This window comes from Hylobates moloch, unplaced genomic scaffold, assembly GCF_009828535.3.
Source record: "Hylobates moloch isolate HMO894 unplaced genomic scaffold, HMol_V3 SCAFFOLD_19, whole genome shotgun sequence".
NCBI classification, from domain to species: Eukaryota; Metazoa; Chordata; class Mammalia; order Primates; family Hylobatidae; genus Hylobates; species Hylobates moloch.
In genome coordinates this window covers 63572278-63600158 of record NW_026652294.1, presented here as the reverse complement: position 1 = coordinate 63600158, position 27881 = coordinate 63572278, and the positions used below count along the sequence as shown (strand labels likewise).

Here is a 27881-nt window from a genome sequence, read left to right as displayed (position 1 = left end):
ATAACAAATTTCAAAAAATATGAGATACAATAAGAGAAGGCGGGAAGAAATGATCAAATAAATAATACCAGGAGAATCCCCATAACGGAAGAACATGTGTTTCAGGATTGAAAAACTGATCAGTAGGAATGAGAAAAGACCCATAAGCAAGACACTCGATTGTGTCTTAGAACACTGGAAATAAAGAGAAGATCCTAAAGCTTCTTGAGACAAAACAAAACAGAAACCAAAGCGGGTTACATATCAAGAAATTTAGTGACCTGAGAAGGAGAAGGAAATGCAATGACGTAGTTTCTCAACAATTTTGGAAGCTAAAATATTGTGGAGCAAGTCCTCCAATATCCCTAGTAAAAGTTATTTTCAACCTAGAACTCTGTGCTCAGCCAGAATAAAAACAGTTCCAGACCTGCACGCTCTGTGGGAAAAAAGACCTGGAAGCAACCTCCCTCAAGGAACTATTGGCGGATATATTCCACAATATGAGGGTATATAATCAAGAAAAAGACACAGATTCAGGAAACAGGGAACTCACCTCAGGAATGAGGAATGAAACCTTCCCAGGATGGATGTGAAGGAGACCCAAGGACATCAGTTGAGAGCTGTGCCTTCCAAATTTTGATGTGCATAGGAATTACCAGGGGATCTTGTTGCAATGCAGATACTGATTCAGTAAGTCTGGGTAGGGCTTGAGATTTGGCGTTTTTAACAAATTCCCTCAGGATGCTGAGGCTGCTGGTTCAGGGACTACACTTTGCATAACTGGGGTGTAGAGAAAAAATAGTCCACATTGTACCAAGAAGACGACGGTACAGAGACAGAGACAGACAGACATTTATTTCCTTCTCGGAGATCATCGGGAATGAATTAGTGTAAGCCAATAACCGTATAGTAGGGGAGGGAGAGGGATGGAGGAGAGGGAGAAAAGGATTAATATTTTAAGTAAACATAAATGAAGAAAAAACAAGGAAGGGGCTGTATTGAGGGCAGCCGCATACATCCAACCTTGCCACTAGTAGACACCTGAAGAGGAAGGTTGAACCACCCTAACGGATTCAGATTCAGTAGTCTGGGGGGTCTCTGGAGTGACCCTGGAAGATGCCCCAAAAAGCCTAGAAGGGGACCACAAGGACAGAAGACGCCCGTTCTCCGTGCCCAGCAGGGGAGTAGGCCGGGCCTCAATGCGCCGGGCGCCAGGTCTCAGGGGGCGAGGCATGGGCGAGGCCTTTTCCCTAAATTGGCGCGCACGAGCGGCGCTGGGATTCGGATTGGAGGCTTTTGAACCCGGAAGCAGTTGGCGGCTCTCGGAAGCGGCCGCGGATCGGAGAATTAGGCTGGAGCTGCACCTGTAGAATGGTGGGCGGTAGCTGGAAGCGCAGGCCCGGCGCGGGGCCGCAGATACTGCCAAAAAGGCTGTGCGGTCTATGCAGGTCACTTTGGGTGACAGCCAGGGTACCAGGAGGCAGCGCGTTTCATTCATGCAGTGACTCTTAAGCTTGCTGTGTGTCCGGGGGCTGCGGTTTGCTGCGGGAACCCTGCCCGGGTCGCTGTTTCGCGCTCTGTAGGGGATTGGACCAGGAAAGTAGCGCCTCTGCATCTTCTGCCCAGCTCCTCTTGGCGCATTTCCTGGGGAAACAGATAAAGGCAACCAACGTTTCATTCATTCGCCCACCCAGATAGATTACATACCAGACATTGTGTGGGGCCCTGCGGATTCGGGGTCAACCCGCCTGCCCCTGCTCCATGTAGAGCCTCCAGCCTGGGGAGGAGGGACACAAGCGAATATGCATTCTAGAGACTTTTTTGTTTGGGATTATAACGCTGGTGTGTAGAAAGTGCTATGGAAACACTGAAGGAGGATTTAACAAGTTCCAGGGGGTGTTAAAAAAGGCTTTTAAGGCAACTCTTTGAAAATGGCTTTTGAAGGCAGAGAAGTAAGAGTCTGAGACGTAAAAGTGTAGGAGATGTTTGGGCATAGCGGAGCCTTCGGCTTGGCTGGAGCCAGAGAAATGGGAAAGTAAGAGGGACCTGATCATAAAAGCACTATGAGGGGTAGGGGGAAAAAGTATGTGCACTATCTCATACTTTACTACGATTTCGGAAGTTCTGTAACCACTACAGTAGCAATAAGGGGAATCAGACAGGAAGGAAGTGCCACTGTGATAACTAAAGTTTTAGAAAACTTAGTCTGGCGATGTTATAAATCGGACAGGGTGAGACATTCTTGGAGGGCTTAATTAACTAGTAAAGGGCCAGGTGTATAGGCATTCTTCATATTGGGTCATGCATTCTAGGAATACCAGTGTAAAGGAGAAATGCAGCCTCTGAAGGGAACAGCTGTCCTAAATTCTAGTTGTTAGGGATATGGAGATGCTGAACTAGTGTGTGAGTTAAGGCGGAGCTGAAAAAATTCTTTGAAGATTCAGTGAAGAACTGCTTTGGTGGCGTGAGGTGCTTAACTAGAAATACAGTACCAGAAATGAAGGTGAGCCTACAGAGACTATAACCATAATGGCCAGCATTTGCATATTATGTGCTAGGACTGTTCTGTGTATTTTTACATATAATAACTTATTCCTTGTAACAACCCTATGATAGAGGTACTGTATACCCTTTTTGCAGATGAGAAAACAAGGCACAGAGAGGTTAAGTAACTTGCCTAAGGTTGGAAATCAGGGTCAGGAGTCAACCCAGGCAACCTAACCATTAAGCAAAACTGCCTTTCAGCAAGGCAGAGTAAGTCTTTTCTAACATCTTCAATTGGAGCCAGTCTTTGAAAGTCTGACCAAAGACAGCTATAAAAACAGAAGATAGGATAGCTCAGGACTTCATATGTTCTACTGTTCTGTATTTGCAGTTGGAGAAGCAACATGAAGTGGTTGAGAATCTGCTGTGGAGCCAGATTTAAACCTGAGTTTAAATCCCTTCTCTTCCACTTCCTAGTTAGGGACATAGGGAAGTTAACCTCAGCAGCTGTAAGATGAGGTTAATAGTATCTAGTGCATGAGATAGTTGAGGATTAAATGAGTTAATTCACAGAAGGTGCTTAGAACAGTGAAATAGCACAAGATAAGTTCTCAATAAGTATGACTTACTACTTGTTTTTACTATTATATTATCTTTACTATTACTATTTGCTATTGATTCTTACTTTTGGATTCATTTTTCAACAGCCTTTTCATTCAACGTAATTCTTTTTTAAATCAGATGCATTATAATCCTTGGCACAATAAACTGTTACTATTGTTCAATTCATGATTGTTTTTGAGCTTATTTATGTTAAGTAATATAACAAACACCTGTGAACCCATTGCCCAACCCCAAAACTGAAACAGTAGCTCTACATCTTACACATGTCCCTCTCCTCTCCGTTCAGCCTTCTTCCTATCACTCATGTTCAGTGTAGCTATCCTGAATTTTGTTTTCCCTTGCCTTTTAAAAATAGGCTTACCTCCTATGAATGTATACCTAAACAATATTTATTTTTAGTTTTTGAACTTCATAAAAAGGCTATCATGCTGCATATAATCAAGAACTTTTTTCCTCATTAAGAATATTTAATATAGATAGGTCCATATTGTGTAGCCATACAGTAACCATTTGGTAAATGAAGGAGATTGGTTCCAGGACTCTCACATATCCCAAAATCCGAACATACCCAAGTTCCAAAGTTGGTCCTGTGGAACCTGAGTATCCAAAAAGTTGGCCCTCTCTCTAAGTGGATTTCACATCCTAAGAATACTGTTATTTTTCAATCTGCATTTGGTTGGAAAAAAAATTCATGTATAAGTGGGTCCACAAAATTTAAACCCTTGTTGCTCAAGGGTCAAATGTAATATTAAGTGTAATAGTCTATTGTTTGGAAGCCTTATAACTATTCTACCAATAGGCATTTGTTCTGTTTGCTCTTGAAATCATTGCCATCGTGATCATTCTTATGTCATCTGATTCATAAATACATCTTGTAGATATTGAGTGATACCTAACATAACATTAATAAACTTCAGCCTACTGGGAAAATTGAAGAATATAAATATGAGAAACATCTAGCTCAGAATTTCTCAACTTTAGCACTGTTGACATTTGGGGCCAGTAGTCTTTGTTGAGGATGCCTATCCTGGGCATTGTAAGACATTGAGCATCCCTGGCCTCTGCCCCACTAGATGCCACTAGCACCCTTCTTCCAATTCGTGACAACTAACTACGTCTCCAAATGTCCCTGGGCAGGGGGCGGGGGTGGGGGGGCAAAATCACCACCAGTTGGGAACCACTGCTCTAGGTAGGAAGAATAAAAAAGGAAGAACTTAATCCAAAAAGAAAGAATCTAGGTTCCTAGAAAGAAAAACAGATTGCCTCTTAGAAAACTAAACATATGTAACCTCCAATTAAGCATATTATCTTTACAGAAATTTATCAAATATCTAATAGGCATTATAAAACCTAGCATACTGAATCTATATTGTGGTGGTGCTAAAGATGAGTATTGTAACCTAATCCTGGTATTAAAAGGCCTTTTCTGAAATAATTGCATTTTTGTCCTAGAGTTTAGTGCTATTCTGCTAACTTTGTTAGGAACTGTGGATGTTTAACATTGTCACTAACCTTCCGTCTTTATTTGGAAAATCAAAAGGGAGGTATCTGTTTTTAAGGATGGGTAATGATTGTAGTGAATAGCTCAGACGCAACTCTGGATGTTGCTGAAGAAACAGCTTTTTAACTGATGAATTGCTTATATCCAGTTACTTCTGACTATTTGTTTCTGATGTGATCAATGAATCTGTTTAAAAGACTCACACCTTTAACCAAAAGAGGGCAAAACCTGCCCTTTCTTTATTCCTCTCTTCCTGTTCTTTACCATTTCATTTTTACCTTTTTGTTTTTCGTGGTTTCCATTATCTTAGAAACTATATTTAAAGACTTGCTGTATGTATTCCTCTTAACCACCATATAAACTCCTTTGTTTTTCTGTGCTCAAATGAATTCCCAGATTTTACTCAATTACCATTTAGAGAGTTTTAAAGAAAACACATATACTATCTCATAGAGTTGGGTGAACAAGAGTGAGTGATACTGTTAATGCAAGGAGAGTTACTGAAATTACTAAAGACAATTTGGAGAACTGAAGTTTTGTGTGTCAATTTTCAGAGTGAAAAAACAGTTGATGTGAAGAAAAATAAATTCTGTGAAGCTGATGTCTCCAGTGGTCTCCAGTGACCTTCGAAAAGAAGTATAAAATCATTATAAGCTCTCTTTACCTGAAGATTTCTATCACTTCTGGAAGTTCTGTGAAGAACTTGATTCTGAAAAACCAGCTGGTGAGTTGCTCCAGAATCATTCTTGTATAAATGGAAAAAGTAATGTAATAGGAAATGGGCTGTGTGTGGTGGCTCACACTCTGTAATCCCAGTGTAGGAGGATCGCCTGAGACCAGGAGTTTGAGACCAACCTGGTCAACATAGCAAGACCTCTTCTCTACAAAAAAATAAAAATAATAAAATAAAAAAGCTAGGCGTGGTTTGCATGTGCCTATAGTCCTAGCTACTTGGGAGACTCAGATGGGAGGATCCTTCATTGAGCCCTGTAGTTCAAGGTTGCAATGAGCTATGATCACTCCAGCCTCAGTGACAGAGCAAGACCCTGTCTCTAAAAAATATAATTGGCCAGGCATGGTGGCCCACGCCCGTAATCCGAACACTTTGGGAGGCCGAGGCAGGCAGATCACTTTAAGTCGGGAGTTCGAGACCAGCCTGGGCAACACAGTGAAACCCTGTCTCTACTAAAGATACAAAACTTAGCTGGGTGTGGTGGCACACCCCTGTAGTTCCAGCTACTCGGGAGGATGAGGCACAATCATCACTTGAACCTGGGAGGTGAAGGCTGCAGTGAGCCGAGATCACACCACTGCACTCCAGCCTAGGTAACAGAGCGCGACCTTGTCTCAAAAAAAAATGTATATATATAAAATAATTTAAAAAAAAAAAAAACCTAACCAAGAATATAAACAGTTCATAGAAAAGGAATATTTTCCAAGATGTTTCTAGTAAGAGAAAATATAGTAAGACATATAGATTAATGCTATAGTAATGCCACTGTCACCTATTTTATGGGCAAAGGTAAATAATTTCATCACATTCTGGGGGAATGTGAAGGTAAACACTTTCATATGTGGCAGGAGTTTGAATATGATTTAACAGTTCTGCTTCCAAGAACTTGTCTTGACACAGGAAGGGGAACATCACACACCAGGGCCTGTTGTGGGGTGGGGGGAGGGGGGAGGGATAGCATTTGGAGATATACCTAATGTTAAATGACGAGTTACTGGGTGCAGCACACCAACATGGCACATGTATACATATGTAACTAACCTGCACGTTTTGCACATGTACCCTAAAACTTAAAGTATAATTTTAAAAAAAGAGAAATACCAGTCAAGAAAACAAACAAACAAAAAATCTTGTCTTATGGATTAGATAAACTAAGAATTATTTGAGGATATTTAAACAAAAAAATGGGAAATGGCTTAAATGCCTACCAATAACACATCTCTTCAGTAGATCTTAATTGTTTTAAAAGAATGAGGCAGATTTTTAGGAAATAATAAACTATCATGCCTGAAATATGTTAACTGAAAAAGAACAGTGTATAGATTTATGCTACTATTAGTATTTTTTTAAAAAGGGGGGAGTACACACATATCCCTGTATACTTTTCTATGTGCTTACTTTGTCCTGAAAGGAGAAAGAAACTGTTAATGGTGATCATTACTTTGCACTATATGCCTTTTGTACTGTTTAAAATTTTTAACTAGTAAGCACTGTCATACACTACTGATGGAAATGTATATTGATACATATTCTGAATTTTGCCAATAGATCAGAACAGAACTGTGTAGCAGTTTCTTTAAAAATAGTCATGTCTGTACAAACATTAGCAAAGATGTTCACTGAAACATTTTTAGAACAGAAAAAAGAAATAGTAAATGTCCATCAGTAAGAGAATAGATGGTTACCTCTTTATAATGCAGTATCATGCCCTATTAAAAAATCATGTAAAATAACATTGAATAGCATGGAAAATATTCAAAAAATTTAAGTGGGTCAGGATGGAGGACAAAAGCAGATTACAAAACAATCCATCTCAGTTTGTTACATATTTGTATCTGTTCATGGGGGTGGAGAGTATGGAAATTTGTTACTGTATATTAGAGTATTAACCGTGTTATCTTTGGCTAATGAGATGGATGGTTTTAGTTTTCTTGTTGCTTTAAAAATTAGTGTATGCTCTCCTAAGCTCCAGTTGTGCTGAACTATTTTTCCTGTCCAATTATCTCCATGCTTCTATTCATGTTATTACCTCTTACAGGAATTTTTTTGCTTTCTTCATCCTTGCCTCCTTATAAAACTGGGTCCTGACTGGAGTGCTCCCCTCCCTCTTGGAAGCAGCAAGGACCCATTTGAAGTCATACATTGTACATTGCACAGACTTCATGTTTTTGTGGTTTAGTAACACTGACTGTGATCTGTGAATAAGGAAGATGACAATCATCTAGGGTTGGGGTTGGCCAAATAGATTGTCAAAGAGTGAGGGGAATCTGGTGTGATTAGCTGAGGTAGAGGAAAGGGGGATACAAATGTTTTTACTTTTTTTTTTTTTTTTTTGGAGACAGAGTCTCACCCTGTCACCCAGGCTGGAGTGCAATGGTGTGATCTCGTTTCACTGCAACCTCTGCCTCCTGGGTTCAAATGATTCTTGTACCTCAGCCTCCCAAGTAGCTGGGATTACAGGCATGAGCCACCATACCTGGCTAATTTTTGTATTTTTAGTAGAGACAGAGTTTTGCCATGTTGGCCGGGCTGGTCTCAAACTCCTGAACTCAGGTGATCAGCCCGCCTCAGCCTCCCAAAGTGCTGGGATTACAGGTATGAGCCACCGTGCATGGCTTGTTTTTTGCTACTCTTAATCCACACATTTTTGCTATCTTTCTCTCCCTTAACCTGTGTGTACTACAAGTATTTGAGGCTAATTGCAGTGTGGTAATAGGCCTATAGGAATACAAACTAGTCTTGCTTTGGCTAAAATACAAAACAACAGGAATGTTTGAGATGTTAATACAGTGGTAAATTTCAGAGGAAATCCTGTTTTCTGTTACTCTGACTTCTTTTCCATTGAATGTTTGTAACTGACATCTTCACACATAACTCAAGACTTTCTTTTACTTTAGAATGTTTTTTAAGACAATAGCTTATAGTTTACTCACTAAAAGCATTATTTCCTGTCTCCAGAAAGTATTGTCTAAATTTATTTTCTTTATAGATCCACTTTCTGCAAGCATTGGACTTCAATTAGTTGATCCTTATAATATCCTTGCTGGGAAACATAAAATGAAGAAAAAAATCAACAGGCCCGAATTTTAACCTTCATTGGAGGTTTTACTATGATCCTGCTGAGTTCCAGACCATTATTATTAGAGATAAACTCGGTACCACATGGGGTATTTCAGGTAAAGCATCTTTTCTTTACCTCTAAAATACAGCTCCTGTCCTGTGAATGGGGATAAATAGTTATTCACTAGCCTTACCCAAGGTGAAAGGCATATTTTCCCCTGGATATATGAGCCATCTGTTGTTCTTGCTGTTACCATTTTAACCTTCCCTAGGATGGGTAAACTCTTTAGGTTTAATCTCACTGGTTTTTCCTTTCCTCATAAACTATTTTTTCCCCTTTTGGGTTCAGAATAACTCTTTTGGCCCAAGAAAGATAATTTAGAGCAGCTGTTGTGACTTGTGCTTCATAAGCTATGTGCTTCCAGGTGCCAGAGTGGCAACTGGGAGCTAAGAGTGATCTCTGGAGTCACACTTGTCCTCTTGTTTATTGTCTGTGTGACCCTGTATCATGTGACTCAGTCTTGTAACAATAGGGATAATAATTGTACATACCTGATAGGAATATTATGAGAATTAAATGAATTCATGCAAGATACTTAGAAGGTTAGGAAATAGAGAAACTTCAGGAGGAAAATACCTTGTCCACTTGTACCAGTAGAGATGCTTCCTTTAAAGTGAAGATTAAATGTAAGGTAATAGAAGAAACGTGCCCAGGAAGAAGTACTGTAGTACAGTAGAATGCACCTGGGGCTAGGAATTGATTGTACTGTAGCCAAGGTCCTAACTTACTAGGACCTTGGCTGAGTAATTTAACCTCTCAGTATTTGTTTCCTCCATTTTAAAATAAAAGGATTGGTTATATACGTGAATAGGATCCTTTCATCTCCAATGTTTTACAATCCTTTTTCTTGTTTTTCCTTTTTTTGTATTTGAGTATAAAAGCAATTAGGTCCTAAGAATCTTAGTTTTAGGTTCCATTATATAAGTTAAGATTTATCGTAGATGTTCCAAAGAAACTTGGAGCTTAAAACGATAAATTTGTTTCAATTTTTAAAAAATGCCCTTATAAAAGAGGCCTTAAAAAAGAGAAAAAAAAAAAATAGGTGTAAGTTGTTGTCTGTAGACCTAAAATCCCATTTACCTGATAATATAAATTATGGGCAGCTAAATTTTTAATGTCTTTTGCTCAAACAGGGATTCTCCTGATGAACTTCCTGTATATGTTGGTATAAATGAAGCAAAGAAAAACTGTATAATTGTTCCAAATGGAGATAATGTATTTGCTGCAGTCAAGTAAGAATATTTTATCTCAATTTCTCTTATGTTTATGTAGCTTTACAATGTTTATACTATATTAGTCCATTACAAAGGGGGTTTGAGGGGCTGGGCACAGTGGCTCACACCTGCAATTCCAGCAATTTGGGAGGCCAAGTGGGCAGATTGCTGTGATCTGGAGTTCAAGACCAGCCTGGCCAACATGGGGAAACCCCATCTCTACTAAAAATAAAAAATTAGCCAGGAGCATGGTGGCACACGCCTGTAATCCCAGTTGCTCAGGAGGCTGAGGCAGGAGACTCACTTGAACGCAGGAGGCAGAGGTCGCAGTGAGCCGAGATTGCACGACTGCACTCCAGCATGAGCGACAGAGTGAGACTCCATCTCCAAAAAAAACAAAAGCCCATAATTGCAGATTTCTAAAGATAATTTCCATGACTTTTGCAGGCAGTCTTATCTATACTGTTATTTTGTCACTCTTCACCAAAAACTACACCTCTTAATGTAGCTATTTTACTTAATAATACTCGACCTCAGATGTTCCATAGCAAAATCAAGTTTTTTTAGACATCTGATTTTAAACACTTGTTAAGATTTCATTACTTGTGTATAGTTCAAACAGAAAGGTTTAATAAAGTAAAAAGAGATGCTCATAAAATCCTTGGAATGGCTGAGGGGGCAGGCTGAGCTTCCAGGAATGACAGTTGTGTGGCTCACAGTGGATTTTATCTCTCTGCCACCATCAGGAAGCTGGGAAATCAAGAACTGCTGCCACAATGGGTGGCTCTAGGACCATATTATCTTTGATATAACCTGTGCCAGGTAAATGGATGCCCTACCCTTTGCCTCTCAGCCCCCATAAAGCTAAGAACCAGGTGCTGGGATCTCAGCTACAGCTGCTGCAGAACTATCAGATGCCTCTCCAGCAGTGCTCACTGATGGAGATTGTGGAAGCATAGCCTCCTCCTGGTATCTCTTCTGCCTCTGAGATTTCAAACTATTGCAGCTGCTTGGAAGAAGCTAGATCCCATGTGGAGCCTGGGCTGAAGAGTAGTATGGGAAATGCAGCAAACTTTCATGGGGAAGGGGTTGGAATAGAGCTGAGTGAGCCGGTCTATGCTATATCAGCCACAGGCATGACTTGAAATGATTTCATTTCTCAGCGGCTGTGTAGTTTGCATTGTAATGAAGAAAGCAAACTTTATCACTTCAAATACAAGTAGATTATGTTTCATTTGACCTTTTTTAGTACTATCTCTTTAAAGGGCTTTTGTTCCCTGTGATTTGATAATACAAATTTGCAGTAAAGCAAATTCAAACTGTGCTACGTACATACTACTGGTGTATCCACAGGGCAGCTACATTGTAGATGTCCAAAAATGTTCTTTCTTTTCTAATACCTTTTCTAATACCTCTCAGTTTCCTATAAAACCTTGCTTGCTATTTGTAATTTGTAAGTTCTTTTAAACTCTTTGGATTTATTATTCAATTTAAATTGGTGCCATCTTTATTAGAAACTGTTGCTTACTGTCTGTCTCTTGCACTAGCATCTCAGTTCCATGAGGGCAGAGGCTTTGTTCTGTGCATAGTATCTGTCCCATAGTAAATGCTCCATAAATATTAATTCTACAATACCTTGGCACGTAAAAACACCTAATTTTTTCAGGCTGGACAACATAGTGAGACTGTCTTTTTTAAAAAAACAAACCTAAGTTTTCATTTGTATTATTAGTTATGTTTGTCTTAATAGAAATCTTTTTTTAAAAGAAAGATAATATAATAGTGGTCATTTAACATAACCCTAGACTCCTCGGGTATCCTTTTTTTTTTTTTTTAGCTAATTGGAGAACACAGACAATGAAAAAGAAAAAAAATACATCAGTGATAATATGTATAATTTAGGTGAAGATCAGCAAGTGACTACTTGAGGAACTACCTTCAATAATTTGTCTCAAACACAGTGGTAAAAAAATTACTTGAGATATAACTATTTTAGTACTTTTAAAGTATAACAGTTTTAGTTTTTTGGGTAACACCTCCTTAAATCAGCTAGTCAGAACACTTGATTTCTTTATATATTTTAAATTTTATTTTTATGGCAGATGGAGTAAGGTCTTTCAAGGCAGACCTTTGATCAACAAATTTTTATGCCCAGAGAAAGAATTGTCTCTGAAAGATTTAATAGTAACTAAAGAAATGAAAATTAAGCCAGCAAAGATTTTTAAAGGTTGAAGAATGGTAATAACCAATGATGATTAGGATATAAGAACCGTTACTGATGTGTTAATTGGTAAAACCTTTGTAGAAAGCAGTTTGAAAAATGTTTAAAGCACCGTATTCTAAGATTTCTTGACAGATGATATTGCCAGGTACCGTGTGAAGTACACATTTATACCCCTAAGTTAACAATTCCACTTCCGGATATTCATCAAAGGGATTTTGGACAGATACAGAAATATGTGTGTTTATTACAGATTGTTTATCAAATGAAAAATTGGCAACATATCCAGCAATAGAGGAGATTAGGTAAATATAAACTATCCATATACTATAATACCTTGGTATTGATTTGTTGAATTTGTTATGAAGTGGGCAAATAACAATAGTGTAGAATGATCCCATTTCATACTGTGTAATGCATTTGGAAATAAACGTATTCAATTTTTAAATATCTTTGAACAACAAAGTTGGGAATGATTTTTTTTCCTTCTGCCTTATTTTTTTCCTAAAATAACTAGGGCAAATAGTTTTGACCTTGGGTCAGGGACTTTTAGGGTCAAAACTATTTGTGATAATAAAATATTATTTTTGCACCAATGGCACAAAGGTAATGGTGGATAATACTGTTGTCATCTTGGCAGGAATCAAGATAGTACCACAAGAGTAGCAACAGTCATTGCATTATTCACAGCAGTACATGCAAAAGTATTTAAGAATGTTTGTGATGGAGCCAGACATGGTAGCTACTCGGGACGTTGAGGTGGGAGCGTTGCTTGAGCCCAGGAGTTCAAGTTTATCCTGAGCAACATAGCAAGACCCTGTCCCTGGAAAAAAACGTCGGTGATGGAGTATACATGTGTTAGCAGTCTACCATTGAGTGTATCTCTTTAACATTCTGTGGTGAAATAGGAAATACATAGAAAGCATTTCTCATACTGAAGTACTGTGGTTTGTCTCAAGGGAAAAAAAAGCACTTGTATGATTGAGTTTTGAGATGAACTTTTTCCCACTTTTAGAAAGACTGACTCACTGACAAAGTCTGGTTATTTGGGTCTAGATACTGGCAGAAATTTTTTCAAATGAACCAAAGAAAACAACTGACTATTTTTTGCAAGTGATAAAATTCAAGGTTTTGAGAAACTTTTAATACCACTGTAAGCTTGATAGCTTTTTTTCTAATGTTATGTAGTGGAGTGAATTTGATACATAAGTTTCAACATTTACATCTATATAATTTAGTGAACCACTATTTCCAAAGGGCCATTGCATGATGCCATCTAACATGCATGGGTACAAATTCTTTTGCATTCAAGGCATTCTAATGGATTTAAAGTAACAGCACAAAATGTTCATGTTCATGGTTATGGCTTCATTTGCACATTGCACTTTATCTTTAAGCATCACACAGCAAAGTGTTAGAGTAGGTTTAGGCACAGACAAAAACTTACAGAGATAGTTCATAATAATATCATATGTATGAGAAGGCAGCTACCAAGTGCCTTCAGTAGTGGTGGAGGTAAAAGAGGATATTTTATGTGGGCTTTGATGGGTGCCTAAGAACTTACTAGAAAGAAAAGAAAGAAGGATGTTTTAGGTAAGGGAGCAGTATGTGTGTGAAAGTGTGGAAATACACAGCACAGGGTACTTGAATAGCTATATGCCATGCCAGAGTGTTGAGGAAGACTGTAAAGATTGAGTCACATAAGACTGACATCAAATTTGCATTTTATGGTTGATATAAACATATCCTCTAGACATACAGCTGGTAATAATTGAAAGTAAGATTTAGTATAACTGTGTGCTGTAATCAGAAGTTAGATTTTGGTGGCTTGGGTTTCTGTGGCAGTTTGTTTTTTTTTTATTATGCTTTAAGTTCTAGGGTACATGTGCACAATGTGCAGGTTTGATACATAGGTATACATGTGCCATGATGGTTTGCTGCACCCATCAACGCATAATTTACATTAGGTATTTCTCCTAATGCTATCCTTCCCCCAACCCCCCATCCCCTAACAGGCCCCGGTGTGTGATGTTCTCCGCCCTGTGTCCAAGTGTTCTCATTGTTCAATTCTCACCTATGAGAACATGCAGTGTTTGGTTTTCTGTCCTTGTGATAGTTTGCTTAGAATGATGGTTTCCAGCTTCATCCATGTCCCTGCAAAGGACATGAACTCATCCTTTTTATGGCTGCATAGTATTCCATGGTGTATATGTGTCATAGTTTCTTAATCCAGTCTGTCATTGATGGACATTTGGGTTGGTTCCAAGTCTTTGCTATTGTGAATAGTGGGTGGCACTTTAATCTACCAGCTGTACTGGTAACTCTACTGGTTTAATCCACTAGCTCTCTGAACTTGGGTAAGTTGATTATCTTCTGTGCCTTTTTTTTTTTCCTGATAAGTAAAATGAAGCTAAGACTAGCATCTACTATAAATTTTCTAAGCCCTTTGATAACAGTGTTGTAGGGAATACTACAAACTCTCAGATGCTGGCAGTGAATAGAAGTGAGTTTCTTCCTAGGAGTTGTTACTCCCTGCAACTTTCTTCCTGGGAGTCTGGCACCCCTTCCCACTCTTTACTTTACTCCTGAACTTTTACATTGATGGCAAAAATCTTAACCTGTTTATGATAAAATATAAAATTATTTCCATAAGTGGTATTAACATGCTGTATATTTATATACTTTTGAAAACTACTTTGGATTATGCTTTTGTATAAGCTTATAATGTAGCTTTGCTTTCCTTTTACGGTTTCTAAATTTTTCTTAACGCAAATTTCAACATTAAAAAAAAATCTATTGACCTTACTGTAACAGGGTCCTCTCTTTAAAAATGAAAAAAAAAAAGGCCAGGCGCAGTGGCTCATGCCTGTAATCCCAGCATTTTGGGAAGCCAAAGTGGGCAGATCACCTGAGGTCAGGAGTTCGAGACCATCCTGGCCAACACAGTGAAACCTTGTCTCTACTAAAAATACAAAAATTAGCTGGGCATGGTGGCAGGTGCCTGTAATTCCAGCTACTCAGGAGGCTGAGGCAGGAGAGTCGCTTGAACCTGGGAGACAGAGGTTGCAGTGAGCTGAGACCTTGCCATTGCACTCCAGCCTGGGCAATAAGAGCAAAAAAAAAATTTTTTTTTTGAGACGGAATTTCGCTTTTTGTGTGTGTGTGTGTGACAGAGTCTTAGGCTGGAGTGCAGTGACACAATCTCAGCTCACTGCAACCTCTGCCTCCCAGATTCAAGTGATTCTCGTGCCTCAGCCTCCTGAGTAGCTGTGAATACAGGCGGTTGGCCACCACACCCGGCCCCTGAAAAATTTTTTTGATGTCTACTTTTTTTTCTGTTAGGTCAGACTTCTCCAAAGTAGTATGCCATATCTTAGTATCAAGTAATACAACTTAAAACTTGACTAATCTCAGCTTTGTAACTATTTCTTATATCTCTGTTGTAGACATTAGAGTGCTAATATAAATTTGAACAATATTTTCTCTGTTACTGGCAGTTTTTATTAATATTGCTTTTCTCTTATTTGAAGAAAACTATTAGGGATTTTGAGAAAAGTGTTGGTAAGTATTCTGTGGACTTATTCTTGCACGGAATTTGACATTTTTAACTTGGCTCAACTTCCAAAGGTCTTTGTACTTAGTATAGTGGCCTGCAACATAATGAGGACTTTTACTTCTTTTTAAGATTATATTTGATGAAAAAACTTAAAGAAGTAACAGATAAGAAGAAAACCAATCTCTTGAAAAACATAGATGAAAAACTCACAGAAACAGCCAGAGAACTGGGGTACTCACTGGAACAGAGAACCATGAAGATGAAACAGAGATAAGAAAGTATGACTAATCTGTTGGTCTCTGTTTTGCTATTTAGCAGATTTTTTTCCCCTCTTGATTCTTTCCCATCTCTACCCTGCCCTTCTCTTCTCTAGCCCTATCTTAAGAGCTGGGTGCTGTCCCTTAGGGGTGCTAGGAGGATGACACTGAAACGGGGGTCAGATGGCTCCTTTGGGTTGGTACACTGGTTGAATTGCGTAACTGGTGATATCACTGCTGTGGTTGAATAATTCATGCCAGTATTTACCACTCTTTTAATCTTGTTTTGTCAGTTAATCACTTCATAAAGTTAAGTGAAAGCTGCTTTGTACATAATGAAATTTACATAGGTACATTTTCTTCAGTAAACGTGTATATAAGCAGTGCTTCTTCCTTTTTCCTTATTCATCTCATCATTTCGTTTTGCATCTCTCCTAATGTCTGCAGTGTGAGGGGAGTATTTTGTAAAGGAGCAAATACTTCTTAGTGTTGGATTCTTTTGGTTTTCTGCTATAGATTTCAGAGTAAGTTAATGACAAGCTGGAAGATTTCTGCTTTGAAGTAAATGAGAATTCTGTAGGAGTTTGTTCTTACGGCCTCTGGGGAAGAAAAAAACACTTGTCACTGGAATGAGGGCTCCCCAGTCTCCTCCAGCCTCTCACTGTTTGTCTGCCCTTGCTGGTTCATCTGAATATTCTAAGCTAAATGGAGAACTTATTATTCCTTAATAAACTAGCGCTGGTAATGAAGTACCTTAGTGTACTTAGGCATTAAATCTTGCTTCAGTTCCTTCTCTAATCTTGATTCAGCTGCAAGGGTGATATTCTGATAAGTTCTAGGCACTCTTTCTTTAGTCCTATAGACTGGAAAGTTTCTTAAAACGTACACTTTAATGAAACTCATTACAACATGGCATTTTAAAAGTTAAGATTTTATATTGCCATTTACCTTTCTGGTTATCATAGGAAGCTTCTCCCACCTTGTGACTAGGAGGAAGGGTAGCATTTGTAGCCTAGATAATGTATTCCTAATTTGTTTTGACTAAAGTCTCAGCATCAATATACATAATAGCTGTTAGCAAATTATTTTATCAGTCTTATTTGTCTACCACAAGCTATAATTTGTTTCAGAGGAGATTTTCTTAATTCTTCCCCATAAATAAGATATGATTCAGGTTTAAATTTCATAAATATTTTTGTCCTAGACCCATCCCCCATGAAGTTTCGTTTTAGTATGTTCTTTATACAAAAATAGCTGGTAAAAACAAAGACAAAAAAGAACTTACAAGACAATCATGTTTTTAATCCACCCCCGTTGATTATACTTTGAAACCCTTTTCTGTTATTGTAAGATTGTTCTTCTGTTGTTTTTGTGAGATCTTCATTTAATTGATATTTTTCTACTGAAGAAATAAGTTCCACTAGTATATGTGAGTTAGTGGCTTTGTCCTTGCCTGTAAGAATATATCCACTCTAGTATGATAGAGCACTGTACAGCACACTAGAAATCAGTGTTTTTATACTGACAGTAACTTAGCATACTTTGGAATGCAGAGTCCTTATATCATTTATTCCCTACAACAAATCTGCAAAGTTGGGATTATCATCCTATTTTATAGATAAGTAAATTGAGGGTTATAGAGGTTTGTGTGTCTTGCCCAAAATCTTAAATAACACATGCAAAACCCAACTTCATATTTTCTGTATTTAGCATTCTTTCCACCCCATCTTCTTACTAATTGGCTCTCTGCCACTTCCCCTTTTCCGTACCTAGATTTCCTCATAAGGAACATTGGTTAAATATGCATAAAATGATGGTGTGTCACTCCATCCACCTATGATCTGATGCTTCAGGATGTCATCCACTCCTATACAGTTTTCCTAAGTTTGTAATCTTATTCTTCATAATAAAATTATGATTCTGATGACTTCTTAATTGATGCCTCTTTATGGACAATTAGTAAAGTAATCATCTGTAAAAAATCTGAACATACATCTACCATAGTTCCTACTGTATGTTGTTCAGCCTGAGTTGGCAACTATAGCACTGCTGTCTTTTTATCACTGCTTTATGTCTCACCTTTTACACTTATGAATATGTTATGTTTATCATTTCATATTGCCAATTTAAGATCTACCTCATAATTTTGAGTGGCTGCAGAATACTATGCTTATGTTCAAAGTTTGGGTCGCTTAAGATTTTTCACAAATACAGACAACCCTGCCATAGATATCCTTTTATACCTTTATTTGCATACTTATCTGGTTCTTTTTTTTAGAAGAAATTCCTAGACATAGTATTACCAGGTCCAAAGTTTGTGTGTGTGTGTGTGTGTGTGTGTGTGTGTGTGTGTGTGTAGTTTTTCTTTGCTTGTTTCTAATTTTATGGAGTTTTCTTTAGTCCTTTTGGTTTTTTCCATGCTGGTAGGTATAAAATTCTGCATTGTTTTAATTAGCATTTCTTTAATTATAAAGGACGTTAAATATTTTTTACTTTAGTTGGCCATAGTATTTTTTTTTTACTGCCTGAACTCTGCCCATTTTTCTATCAGGGTTAGAATTAGTCTTGTTTTTACATGTGTTCTAACTTGGATGTTAGTGTTTTCCTTTGTTAGACTTCTTTATAAAGACATTAATTTTTATTTACTGTTATATTTTGCAGATATATTTTATCAATTTGTCTTGTGTTCTTGATTTCACTAGTTTATTTTCATACAGTCAACTTTTCTCCATCACAAAATTATTTTTTTAATTTACCTTCTAGTAGTTTTATGGTTTTATTTTTACATTTAATTCTGAAATCCAGCTGTAAATTATCTTGATATAAAGATTACGATAGAAGACAATGACTTCATTTTTTCCCAAGTGGTAAGCAGTTGTGTAATAACTTTCTTTGAATAATCTGCCCTTTCTGGCAGCTTAATAAAGGATGATGAAAGAAGCAAGAGACTGGGAGAATAGGGAGATTCGAGAGAAAAGGGCTTTAAGATATAGAGACTTAGGTGAGAAGCCTTTAAAATTGGAGTTTGCTTTTTGGGTTGTGTGCTTCCTCTGCCTTGGAAACTTTTCACTGAATTGCACAAAGAAGTGGAATATTTGTACAGATGTTTTGTTAAGGAAAGACCTAAAAATAGTGCCACTAACATGAATTAAAGGAAGAATGGAAACTGGAAGGGTTATGATGGTAGTTGTAGTTGGGCCTGTTTTTGTCTTTGAAGACTACCACTTGATAAAAGCTCACTGGTTATGTGATTTGCCTCCATAAAAGACACCACAAACCTAGAAACTGCCCTACTTTTGGGAAGTTTTCCAACAAGCCTAATTATGGGTTGTTGAAGGCAAACTTTCTATGTAGGGCCAGATAGTAAATGTTTTACACTTTGTGGGCTACATAATCTATCACATTCTTGTTTTATTTTTCAACCATTTAAAAATGTAAAAATATTTAGTTTGAGGGTAGTTAAAAACGGGGTGAGCCAGGTTTGGCCCAAGTTTGCCAATTCCTGGACCTGTCTGCTGAATCTTTAAAGCTTATGTAAAATCATGATTGCCACCATGGAATAGACTTTTAAAAAAATCATGACTGTAGCCAGGCGTGGTGGCTCATGCCTGTAATCCCAGCACTTCGGGAGGCCGAGGAGGGCAGATCATGAGGTCAAGAGATCAAGGCCATCCTGGCCAACATGGTGAAACCCCGTCTCTACTAAAAATACAAAAATCCCCTGAACATGGTGGCACGCACCTGTAATCCCAGCTACTTGGGAGGCTGAAGCAGGAAAATCCCTTGAACCCGGGAGGCAGAGGTTGCAGTGAGCCAAGATCGTGCTTCTGCACTCCAGCCTGGAGACAGAGCGAGACTCCATCTCAAAATAAATAAATAAATAAATAAATAAAAATTAAAAATTTAAAAAAAAGACTAAATCCTGTGAAATAGTCGCTAAAAAACCTTTAAGCCATTTTTAAGCTTGAATCATAAGTGGAAAAATTACCAAATTGCCATTCTAAATTACAGTGCTGCAGATTACTACCCAAGGTGGCACAAGTTGTACTAGTACAAAAAGTCTTAGGAGGAAAAACCCTCTTTATAGTTTCTTTACGTTTGAAGACTGATTCATTTTGTAACTGTGTAATCTTCTATATTATTGATTTCTTTCAGCTGACCTCAAGAGAATTTGCAAGACAATAGTTGAGGCTGCAAGTGATGATGAGAGACTAACAGCTTTTGCTCTCATTCAGGAAATGATGACTTTTGTGAAGTTTGCTAATGATGAATGTGATTATGGCACGGGGCTTGAGCTGGGAATGGCCCTCTTTTGCTATGGCTCACATGTGAGTAAAAAAAAAAAACCTCCACCTGCCACCCCCCCCCACACCTCCCTCCTCTCCCCGCGACACATACACACACGAATATATGCACATTTATACCCCCAAATTCCAGCAGAGGTAAGATAGGGATTCAGCTTGTATTTCAAAATGAACTTTTTGAAGTGATTTTTTTTTAAAGCAGATGTCCTAAAAACCTGTGAAATTCATCTTACATTCTAGCAAAGGTGAATAACCAAGATTATTTGCATTCAGGCTTAAAGTGAATTTATGTATTAGACACATTATAGGGATGTTGCCTTCTTGCTGTGTGTATACGTTTGGGGCTAAGTATGGGGATGTGTGCATACATCTTAGGCTCCATTTCATTTCTACTGTGGTGGGGGTATTTGTTATTGTGCTTGAATTCTTAGATGAAAAATATACTTTAAATTATTTAACCTTTATAAGAGATGCTGTTTTACCATTAACTAATTGCTCATTAAATAAGACAATTTTACTTAATAGCTAAACCAGTGCTTACTCAACGATAGCTGCCTGAAGGTCAAGGAGACAATAAGGTGTAGCCAGCATGACATGCTTATGGGGCTAAACTGGTTGTAAATCACATCCTCCCCAGTGTGTAGGATTGGGCAAGCTTTCCAACACCTTTGTTTCTGTTTCTTTACCTGTAAGCTGTATCTGCACACGTGCACAAGTGCATACCCATCCGCAGATCATTTAATTCTCATTTAACCTACTTTGTAACCAAGTCACAGAGAGGCAAGGCATCTTGCCCAGGTTCACACAAGTAGTCTGGTTCCAGAGTCAGTGCCTAAATCAGTGCAGTAATTCCCAAACTGTAAAATGCATGTGACTCACCTACAGATATTGTTAAAATGCACTCTATCGGTAGGTCGGGAATGAGATCTGAGACTGCATACCTGTCATGCTTCCAGGTGACGGTAATGCTGCTGCTCTACAGACGACACTGGGAGGAGCAAGACTAAACCAGTAGCTCTCCAGCTTTAGCATGATCAGAGTCATCAGGAGGGCTTGTCCAAACATCCACTGGCGCTCTCCCCACCCTCCCCAAGTTTGACTGAGTTACAGGGTGGGTCCTGAGAATTTGCATTTCCAACAAGTGGAGTTGATACTCCTGGTCAGGGGTGTGCATCTTGAGAACCCTGCTATAAACGATATTATACTACTTTTCTTTGCCCACCTCATAGATAGTTATCATTAAAAATAATCAAAATGTTTAACAGCCAGAATGACAGTCATTAACCAATCCGAGTAGTGCTTGACCTGCTAGAGAGGCCCTAGCCATAAATAAGTAGAGCCGTAAGATGTGAACCAGTGAGTAGCAAACTTGATTGTTATGAGAATGAAATAACATGTAAGAATTATAAAAAGGTTTAGCACAGTACTTACCACATGTTAAGGGCTAAATGTTTATTATAATCAACAAAAAGATGCTATATGTAGATAATAGCAGTAATCTAAAATCTTTTGATAAACCTAAGGCAGTGACTCTTAACAGGGATTGGGAGGCAGTACATGTTGGGGATGGGGGAGAGAAGGAATTTGAGGCTAAAGGGACTATGGCCTGAAAACCCACTTTCAGCATAGCTATTCTTACCTAATCAATGAAGGAAAATAAAACCTAAACTTTTGACTGGGAATACACTGGAGAGAATAAAAAGCATTTATGGGCATAGTTTGGGGTGAGAAAAAGTTGATGAAACTTAAGGGAATAAGGAAACTCAAATTTAATTTGGTTTTCTTTATTTTCAAGATATGTCATTAGTCTTTTAGAGCAACAAGATTGCCTCTTTGAATGCCAGGTGCCTGTCCCTAAATTGTGTTCACTAATCACTTGAGGGTATAGCTAAAATGATTTTGGAAGTAGCCTTTGTTAAACAAGTGCTTTTTTAATATATTTTTTGCTACTTATTAGGATATCTGCTATGTTATCTGCTTAATGTTATATTTTTATTTTTCAGTATTTTCATAAAATTGCTGGCCAGCTTTTACCTCTTGCATAAAATCTGTTGAAGAGGAATCTGTTTGCAGAAATTATGAAGGATCATCTGGCAAACAGAAGAAAAGAGAACATAGACCAATTTGCTGCATGAGTAAGGTGGTTTGTTTGGTGTACAATATTTCAAAGGAGTAGTATTAAACTTGTAATTTTTGTTTTTAAGGAATACAAAAAATAAACATTTACTAAAAACGTTTATAAGGTTCTTCTGCCTGGTTTTCCTTCTTTAATGTGCAAGCAAATGGCAGTCAAATTATCTAAATGGTAACCCTAATCACATTTTGGAAGACAACTAAAGTCACCCTCTGATATGTCACAGGAAGCCACTGTCTAATTCCTGTGGCTAACTAGACCATCCTTACAGAGTCCTGTTTCGATATTTATCATATGGGCAACTAAGAATATTTCTTCTGAGTCTTGAGTTAATAGCTATAGCTTTAAGGATTGGGTTTATGGTGGGTGAGGGTGGGAACAGAAGGAAACTTAGAAGGAAACTCATGACACTGATATCAGCACTCTTCCAGGGTGCCTGACCCCAACCTACCCAAACTGCATTTTGGGTAGTATCTCCAGGTGACTCCCAGCAAGTAGTCCAGTTATCCCATTAGGTGTATTATTTTAAATCTTCTCTTGACTCTGTCATTTACTAATATAGCCTAGTATATTGATACATAGTATATAGTATTAGTATAAGATAACAATCAGTATGCCATTAATTTAGATTTTAAAGTTTTTCATTGCAAATGATTTCACTGGATTTTCAGTATGAATCTGTGAATAGCTGTGTTTTACTAGATCCAGATTTTCCTTAAACCTGATGATATGTCCTTCAGCTTAAAAGTAGAGGGCAGGGCCAGGCACAGTGACTCATGCCTGTAATCCCAGCACTTTGGGAGGCCAAGGTGGGCAGATCACCTGAGGTTTGGAGTTTGTGACCAGCCTGGCCAACATGGTGAAACCCCATCTCTACTAAATATGCAAAATTAGCTAAGCGTGGTGGCGCATGCCTATAATCCCAGCTACTTGGGAAGCTGAGGCAGGAGAATCGCCTGAACCCAGGGGTAGAGGTTGCAGTGAGCTGAGATTGCGCCATTGCACTCCAGCCTGGGCAGCAAAAGCAAGACTCCGTCTCAAAAAAAAAAAAAAAAAAAAAAAAGAGGAGAGGGCAGACCATGAAATGCAGAATAGCTAACTTCATGGATGGGGCTGAGGAGCATATAAACTTTTTTCCCCTTTCTAAGAAGTTAAAGATAGAAAGCCCCCAAGTCATCTAGTTAAACCTCCACATTTTGTAAGATTGGCTTGATTTACTCAAATAACTTCTTGACTAGCCAGTAGTTCTCCAACTTACTGTCAGCCGTCTCCTTAAAATATATTTGAGGTACTTACTCTTTTTTATATAAGGGTATGAGTAGACAACTAAAAAACAACAGTTAGAATTTTAAATGTAAGTAGCATTCCTCATCTCCCCAATTAGGCTGCAAGCTTCTTAAGGGCATATATTTTATGAACATAGATCCCCCTCAGTAACACAAACTTTTGGAATTGTACTTAGTGAATAAAATGACCCTGTCAACATGTTTCTAAGTGCCAGACAGAATCAAACTGGCATGATCTGGGAAACTGATAAGATGCCTGGGAGTTAAGGATTCTTGACTTCTCAGACAAAAAGTCTTCTGGGGTCAAAAATCTCTGCCACAACCGAAATCTGCTCCCTTTCTGCCAATGGCTCATACTGCCTTTGGAGGCAGGTAGTAAGATGCTTTCTTCAAAGTAGGCATATTTTATGTAATACCTTAACCAAAATGAAACTGAAAAGATCTTCAGCTTCCCTTTCATAACTATACAGGAACTTTTACAGCTCTAATGGGGAGGTCTCAGGTTTTAAGGAACTGCCATTTTAGTTAGGTAAGTAACTCCAGGCCCTGGAACCATCTGAACTATTAACTTGTTTTGTATTAAAACATTACAGTAACAATTAGCTCACACATATTTTATTAGAAAAGGTGACCAAATCACACTGGTCTTAAATAATTTTAGACCATATATTTTAAATAAAATTTTAGAAGTTCGAGGTTTGTTCCTCAGATTTCTTTAGTTTCTAAGGTGGTCAACTATTTCTAAATACTTTCCCTAATATTAACACATTTAAAAAATATCCAAATTCATATATCTCCCACTAAAGATTTGTTTAGCTAGAAATATTAGATTCCTTTAATTTTGCCACTTGGTGATCCTGCAGTCTCAACTGTGTAGTTTGTAGCATTTTTTTATATGCCTTATGATCAGTAATATGGATTCCAGAAGGATTTCTTATCAAGGAACAAATGAAAGGGGACAAAAAAGGTGAATCGGCTTTTCAACCAATCCTTACAGAAACCTAACATTAATGTGTATCTTCAGGAAGCTGGGCATATCAGAGCCAAGACAGAAATTGGACACAAATCCTAAGAATATGGTGATTATAATTTGAATAATACGGTTGTCAATGGGGTTTCCTGAAGACCGTAACAAGAAATGTGGATTACCAGTCTTAAACTCCAACCAGTTGGGTCAGAGCGCTATTAATCTGTTTCAGGAGGTACTGATCTTCCAACTACCGAACTTTTTTTTATTAAAGAGCAGGCTTCCTACAGGAAGATACCAAGCCTTCCTTATCTTTTTCCTTCACTAAAGGCATAGTCCATTTAAACCTAGTTAACTAAATATTACCTACCTAGGATCTGGTCACTCAATGGCTATAGTAGCTTCCAAATGGCGTGTATATACCTCTGTTCTCTGAGAACACAGTTTAAGTGCCTAGGCTCTTTCATGAATGAAGAAACTTGATCCAATCAGGATTTAACAGAAAATCATTACCCAGTTCAAATTTAGCTAAGCTCACCCCTCGGAGTTCAATAATGGAGTTTCCATATAACCTCTCAAACACGTATGTAGAATAACACCCAAGGAAAAATGAAAGCTACAAAACAGATTGCTGTAAACTACTCGGCAGTGTCCTAAGACCTTTGCATTACCTCAAACACTGACCTTACCAGCTTAATGTTGTTCTGTCCAAACTATTCCTATCATAATTAAATTTTAATGTCTGGATGGGAAAGGTGGCTCATACCTGTAATCCCAGCACTTTGGGAGGCCAAGGTGGGCAGACAGCTTAAGCCCAGGAGTTTGAGACCAGCCTGGGTAACATGGTGAAACTCTGTCTCTACAAAATATTAGCCAGGCATGGTGGCACACACCTGTGGTCCCAGCTACTCAGGAGGCTGAGGTGGGAGGATTACTTGAGCCAGGGAGGCAGAGGTTGCAGTGAGTTGAGATCATGTCACTGCACTTCAGCCTGGGTGATGGAGTGAGACTCTGTCTCAAAATAATAATAATAATATATATGTGGGTGATCCCTACAATACTAGCCTCTCAGTTCCTTGACTTAGTCTTTCAGTGATCTAGATCAGGGGTTGGTTGACAAACTAGAACTAGTACCTTCTCAGTACCAATAATGAAAACCTCCCAAATCTCAATTTCAAGCACCCTACTGTCTTAACATCATCACTCATCCTTCCACCTCTTTCCCGCTAGTACCCCAACAGTTTTTCAACACAACAGTCCCCTACAATTCACAAATGTAACCACCTTTTTCATTCTTCACCCACTCCATTCCTGATTCCCTCTTTACCCAGCCTTTAGATTCTATTCCAGATCATTACAATCCCTCCTCACATTCTCTGCTCCACTGCCCTTCTCTCCATTTGTTGTATTTATCTGTTAAGCCAAATTTTTAAAACTGCCTATTCCTTACCTGAGTCTGCTCAGTATCAGGTGGGTGGAGAAAAAATGTAACCATGGCAGTTCATCTTATTTTAACCTCAAGTTGGCCACGCTGGATGCCCATTGATCCTACTGTCTCATCTCTCAACCCCCAACCCCCACCCCCATTCCTCAGTTTATTTCACAGAGAAAATAGAAGCAACCAAAATAACTTCAGCAGACTCCCACTGCCTTACCAACTACCCATTATACTCTGCCTTTCCTACCCATTATACTCTACCTTTCCTCCTTTCTATGAAGGTTGAATGTACGTCCAAGACCCCATCCTCCTTTCCCTACTCAAGGAATGCTCTTCTATTTTTCCTCTCAAACATTTCTATCATTCACAAAAAAAGCTGTAATTTCCTGCATCTTAAAATCCAATCAGTCTCAGACTAATTTTCCTTGTCAAACGATCAACAGCAAAAAAAAGCTATAATATCCTGCCTCTTAAAACTATCATGCATTACGTTTCTGAAAACCTCATAGGAAGAATTGCAATAATTGTCTTCAATTCTTCTTCCAATCTCTGTCGGACCCACTTCTTTCAGGCTTTGGCTTGCCACCATCGTGCTAAACCTGCTCTGGGGGAAGCTATCATTTATCTCCACATTGGTCCATTTTGAGCCCTTATTTACTTCACCTATCAGTGAACGTGACAGTTAATCATTGCTCCTTGAAACTATTACTCATTTGGTAATAGAAAGACTACCCTTCTTTTTTGAGACAGGGGCTTGCTCTGTCACCCAGGCTGGAGTGCAATAGCACCATCATAGCTCACTGCAGCTTCCAACTCCTAGGCTCAAGCAATCCTCCTGTCTCAGTCTCCTAAGTTTCAGGACTACAGCCACGGGCTACCATGCCCAGCTCGTATTTTTATTTTTTAATTTTTTGTAGAGACCTGGCCTATGTTTCCCAGGCTAGTCATTAACTCCTGGACTCAAATGATCCTGCCCCACTTGGCCTCCTGAACTGCTAGATTTATAGGCCTGAGCCACCACACCCAACTTATTTTTTAATAAATCCACCAGTGGAATACCCTTCTTTGAATGTCACTACTCCCAACCCAACCTCACTGGCAGCTCCCTCATTTGCTGGCTCCTCACCTCCCCAAATCTAAACATAAGCATACATCAGTGCTCGGTCCTTGTACCTCTTCTCTGTCTGCACTCAATCCATGGTACTCTCCTGTCTCAGGATGATGCTGCCCCTGTGTAGCTTTCAGGCTGGGCCTTTCTCCTGAATTTGAGTCTGATACATGCTAATGCCTATGTGACACTCCCACTTGGAAGTCTAAAAGACATTTAAAACAATGTCTAAAACCAAAATTCCTCTGCACACAACATCCCACCCTCAAATCTATTCTTTTTTTTTTATTATACTTTAAGTTTTAGGGTACATGTGCACAATGTGCAGGTTAGTTACATATGCATACATGTGCCATGTTGGTGTGCTGCACCCAGTAACTCGTCATTTAACATTAGGTATATCTCCAAATGCTATCCCCCACATCGCCCCACCCAACAACAGGCCCGTGTGATGTTCCCCTTCCTGTGTCCGTGTGTTCTCATTGTTCAATTCCCACCTATGAGTGAGAACATGTGGTGTTTGGTTTTTTGTCCTTGCGATAGTTTGCTGAGAATGATGGTTTCCAGCTTCATCCATGTCCCTACAAACGACGTGAACTCATCATTTTTTATGGCTGCATAGTATTCCATGGTGTATATGTGCCACGTTTTCTTAATCCAGTCTAACATTGATGGACATTTGGGTTGGTTCCAAGTCTTTGCTATTGTGAATAGTGCCGCAATAAACATACATGTGCATGTATCTTTATAGCAGCATGATTTATAATCCTTTGGGTATATACCCAGTAATGGGATTGCTTGGCCAAATGGTATTTCTAGTTCTAGATCCCTGAGGAATGGCCACACTGACTTCCACAATGGTTAAACTAGTTTACACTCCCACCAACAGTGTAAAGGTGTTCCTATTTCTCCACATCCTCTCCAGCACCTGTTGTTTCCTGACTTTTTAATGAT

General features: G+C 38.6%; 1 protein-coding gene and 1 pseudogene across 2 annotated transcripts in view; one reads left to right on the top strand and one right to left on the bottom strand.

Moving 5' to 3' along the window:
- Positions 1 to 692: 692 nt before the first annotated feature.
- LOC116458394 (uncharacterized) overlaps positions 693 to 27881 on the bottom strand; it is a 103290-nt gene continuing 76101 nt past the window's right edge. For both annotated transcript variants that reach the window (XM_058431625.1, XM_058431627.1), the window contains exon 4: positions 693 to 1623. In XM_058431625.1, coding sequence (XP_058287608.1) covers positions 1010 to 1623 — 614 coding nt within the window. In that variant the 3' untranslated portion in view covers positions 693 to 1009. The remainder of the gene's footprint in view (positions 1624 to 27881) is intronic.
- Positions 2043 to 22019, top strand: LOC116458395 (putative histone PARylation factor 1-like; annotated as a pseudogene).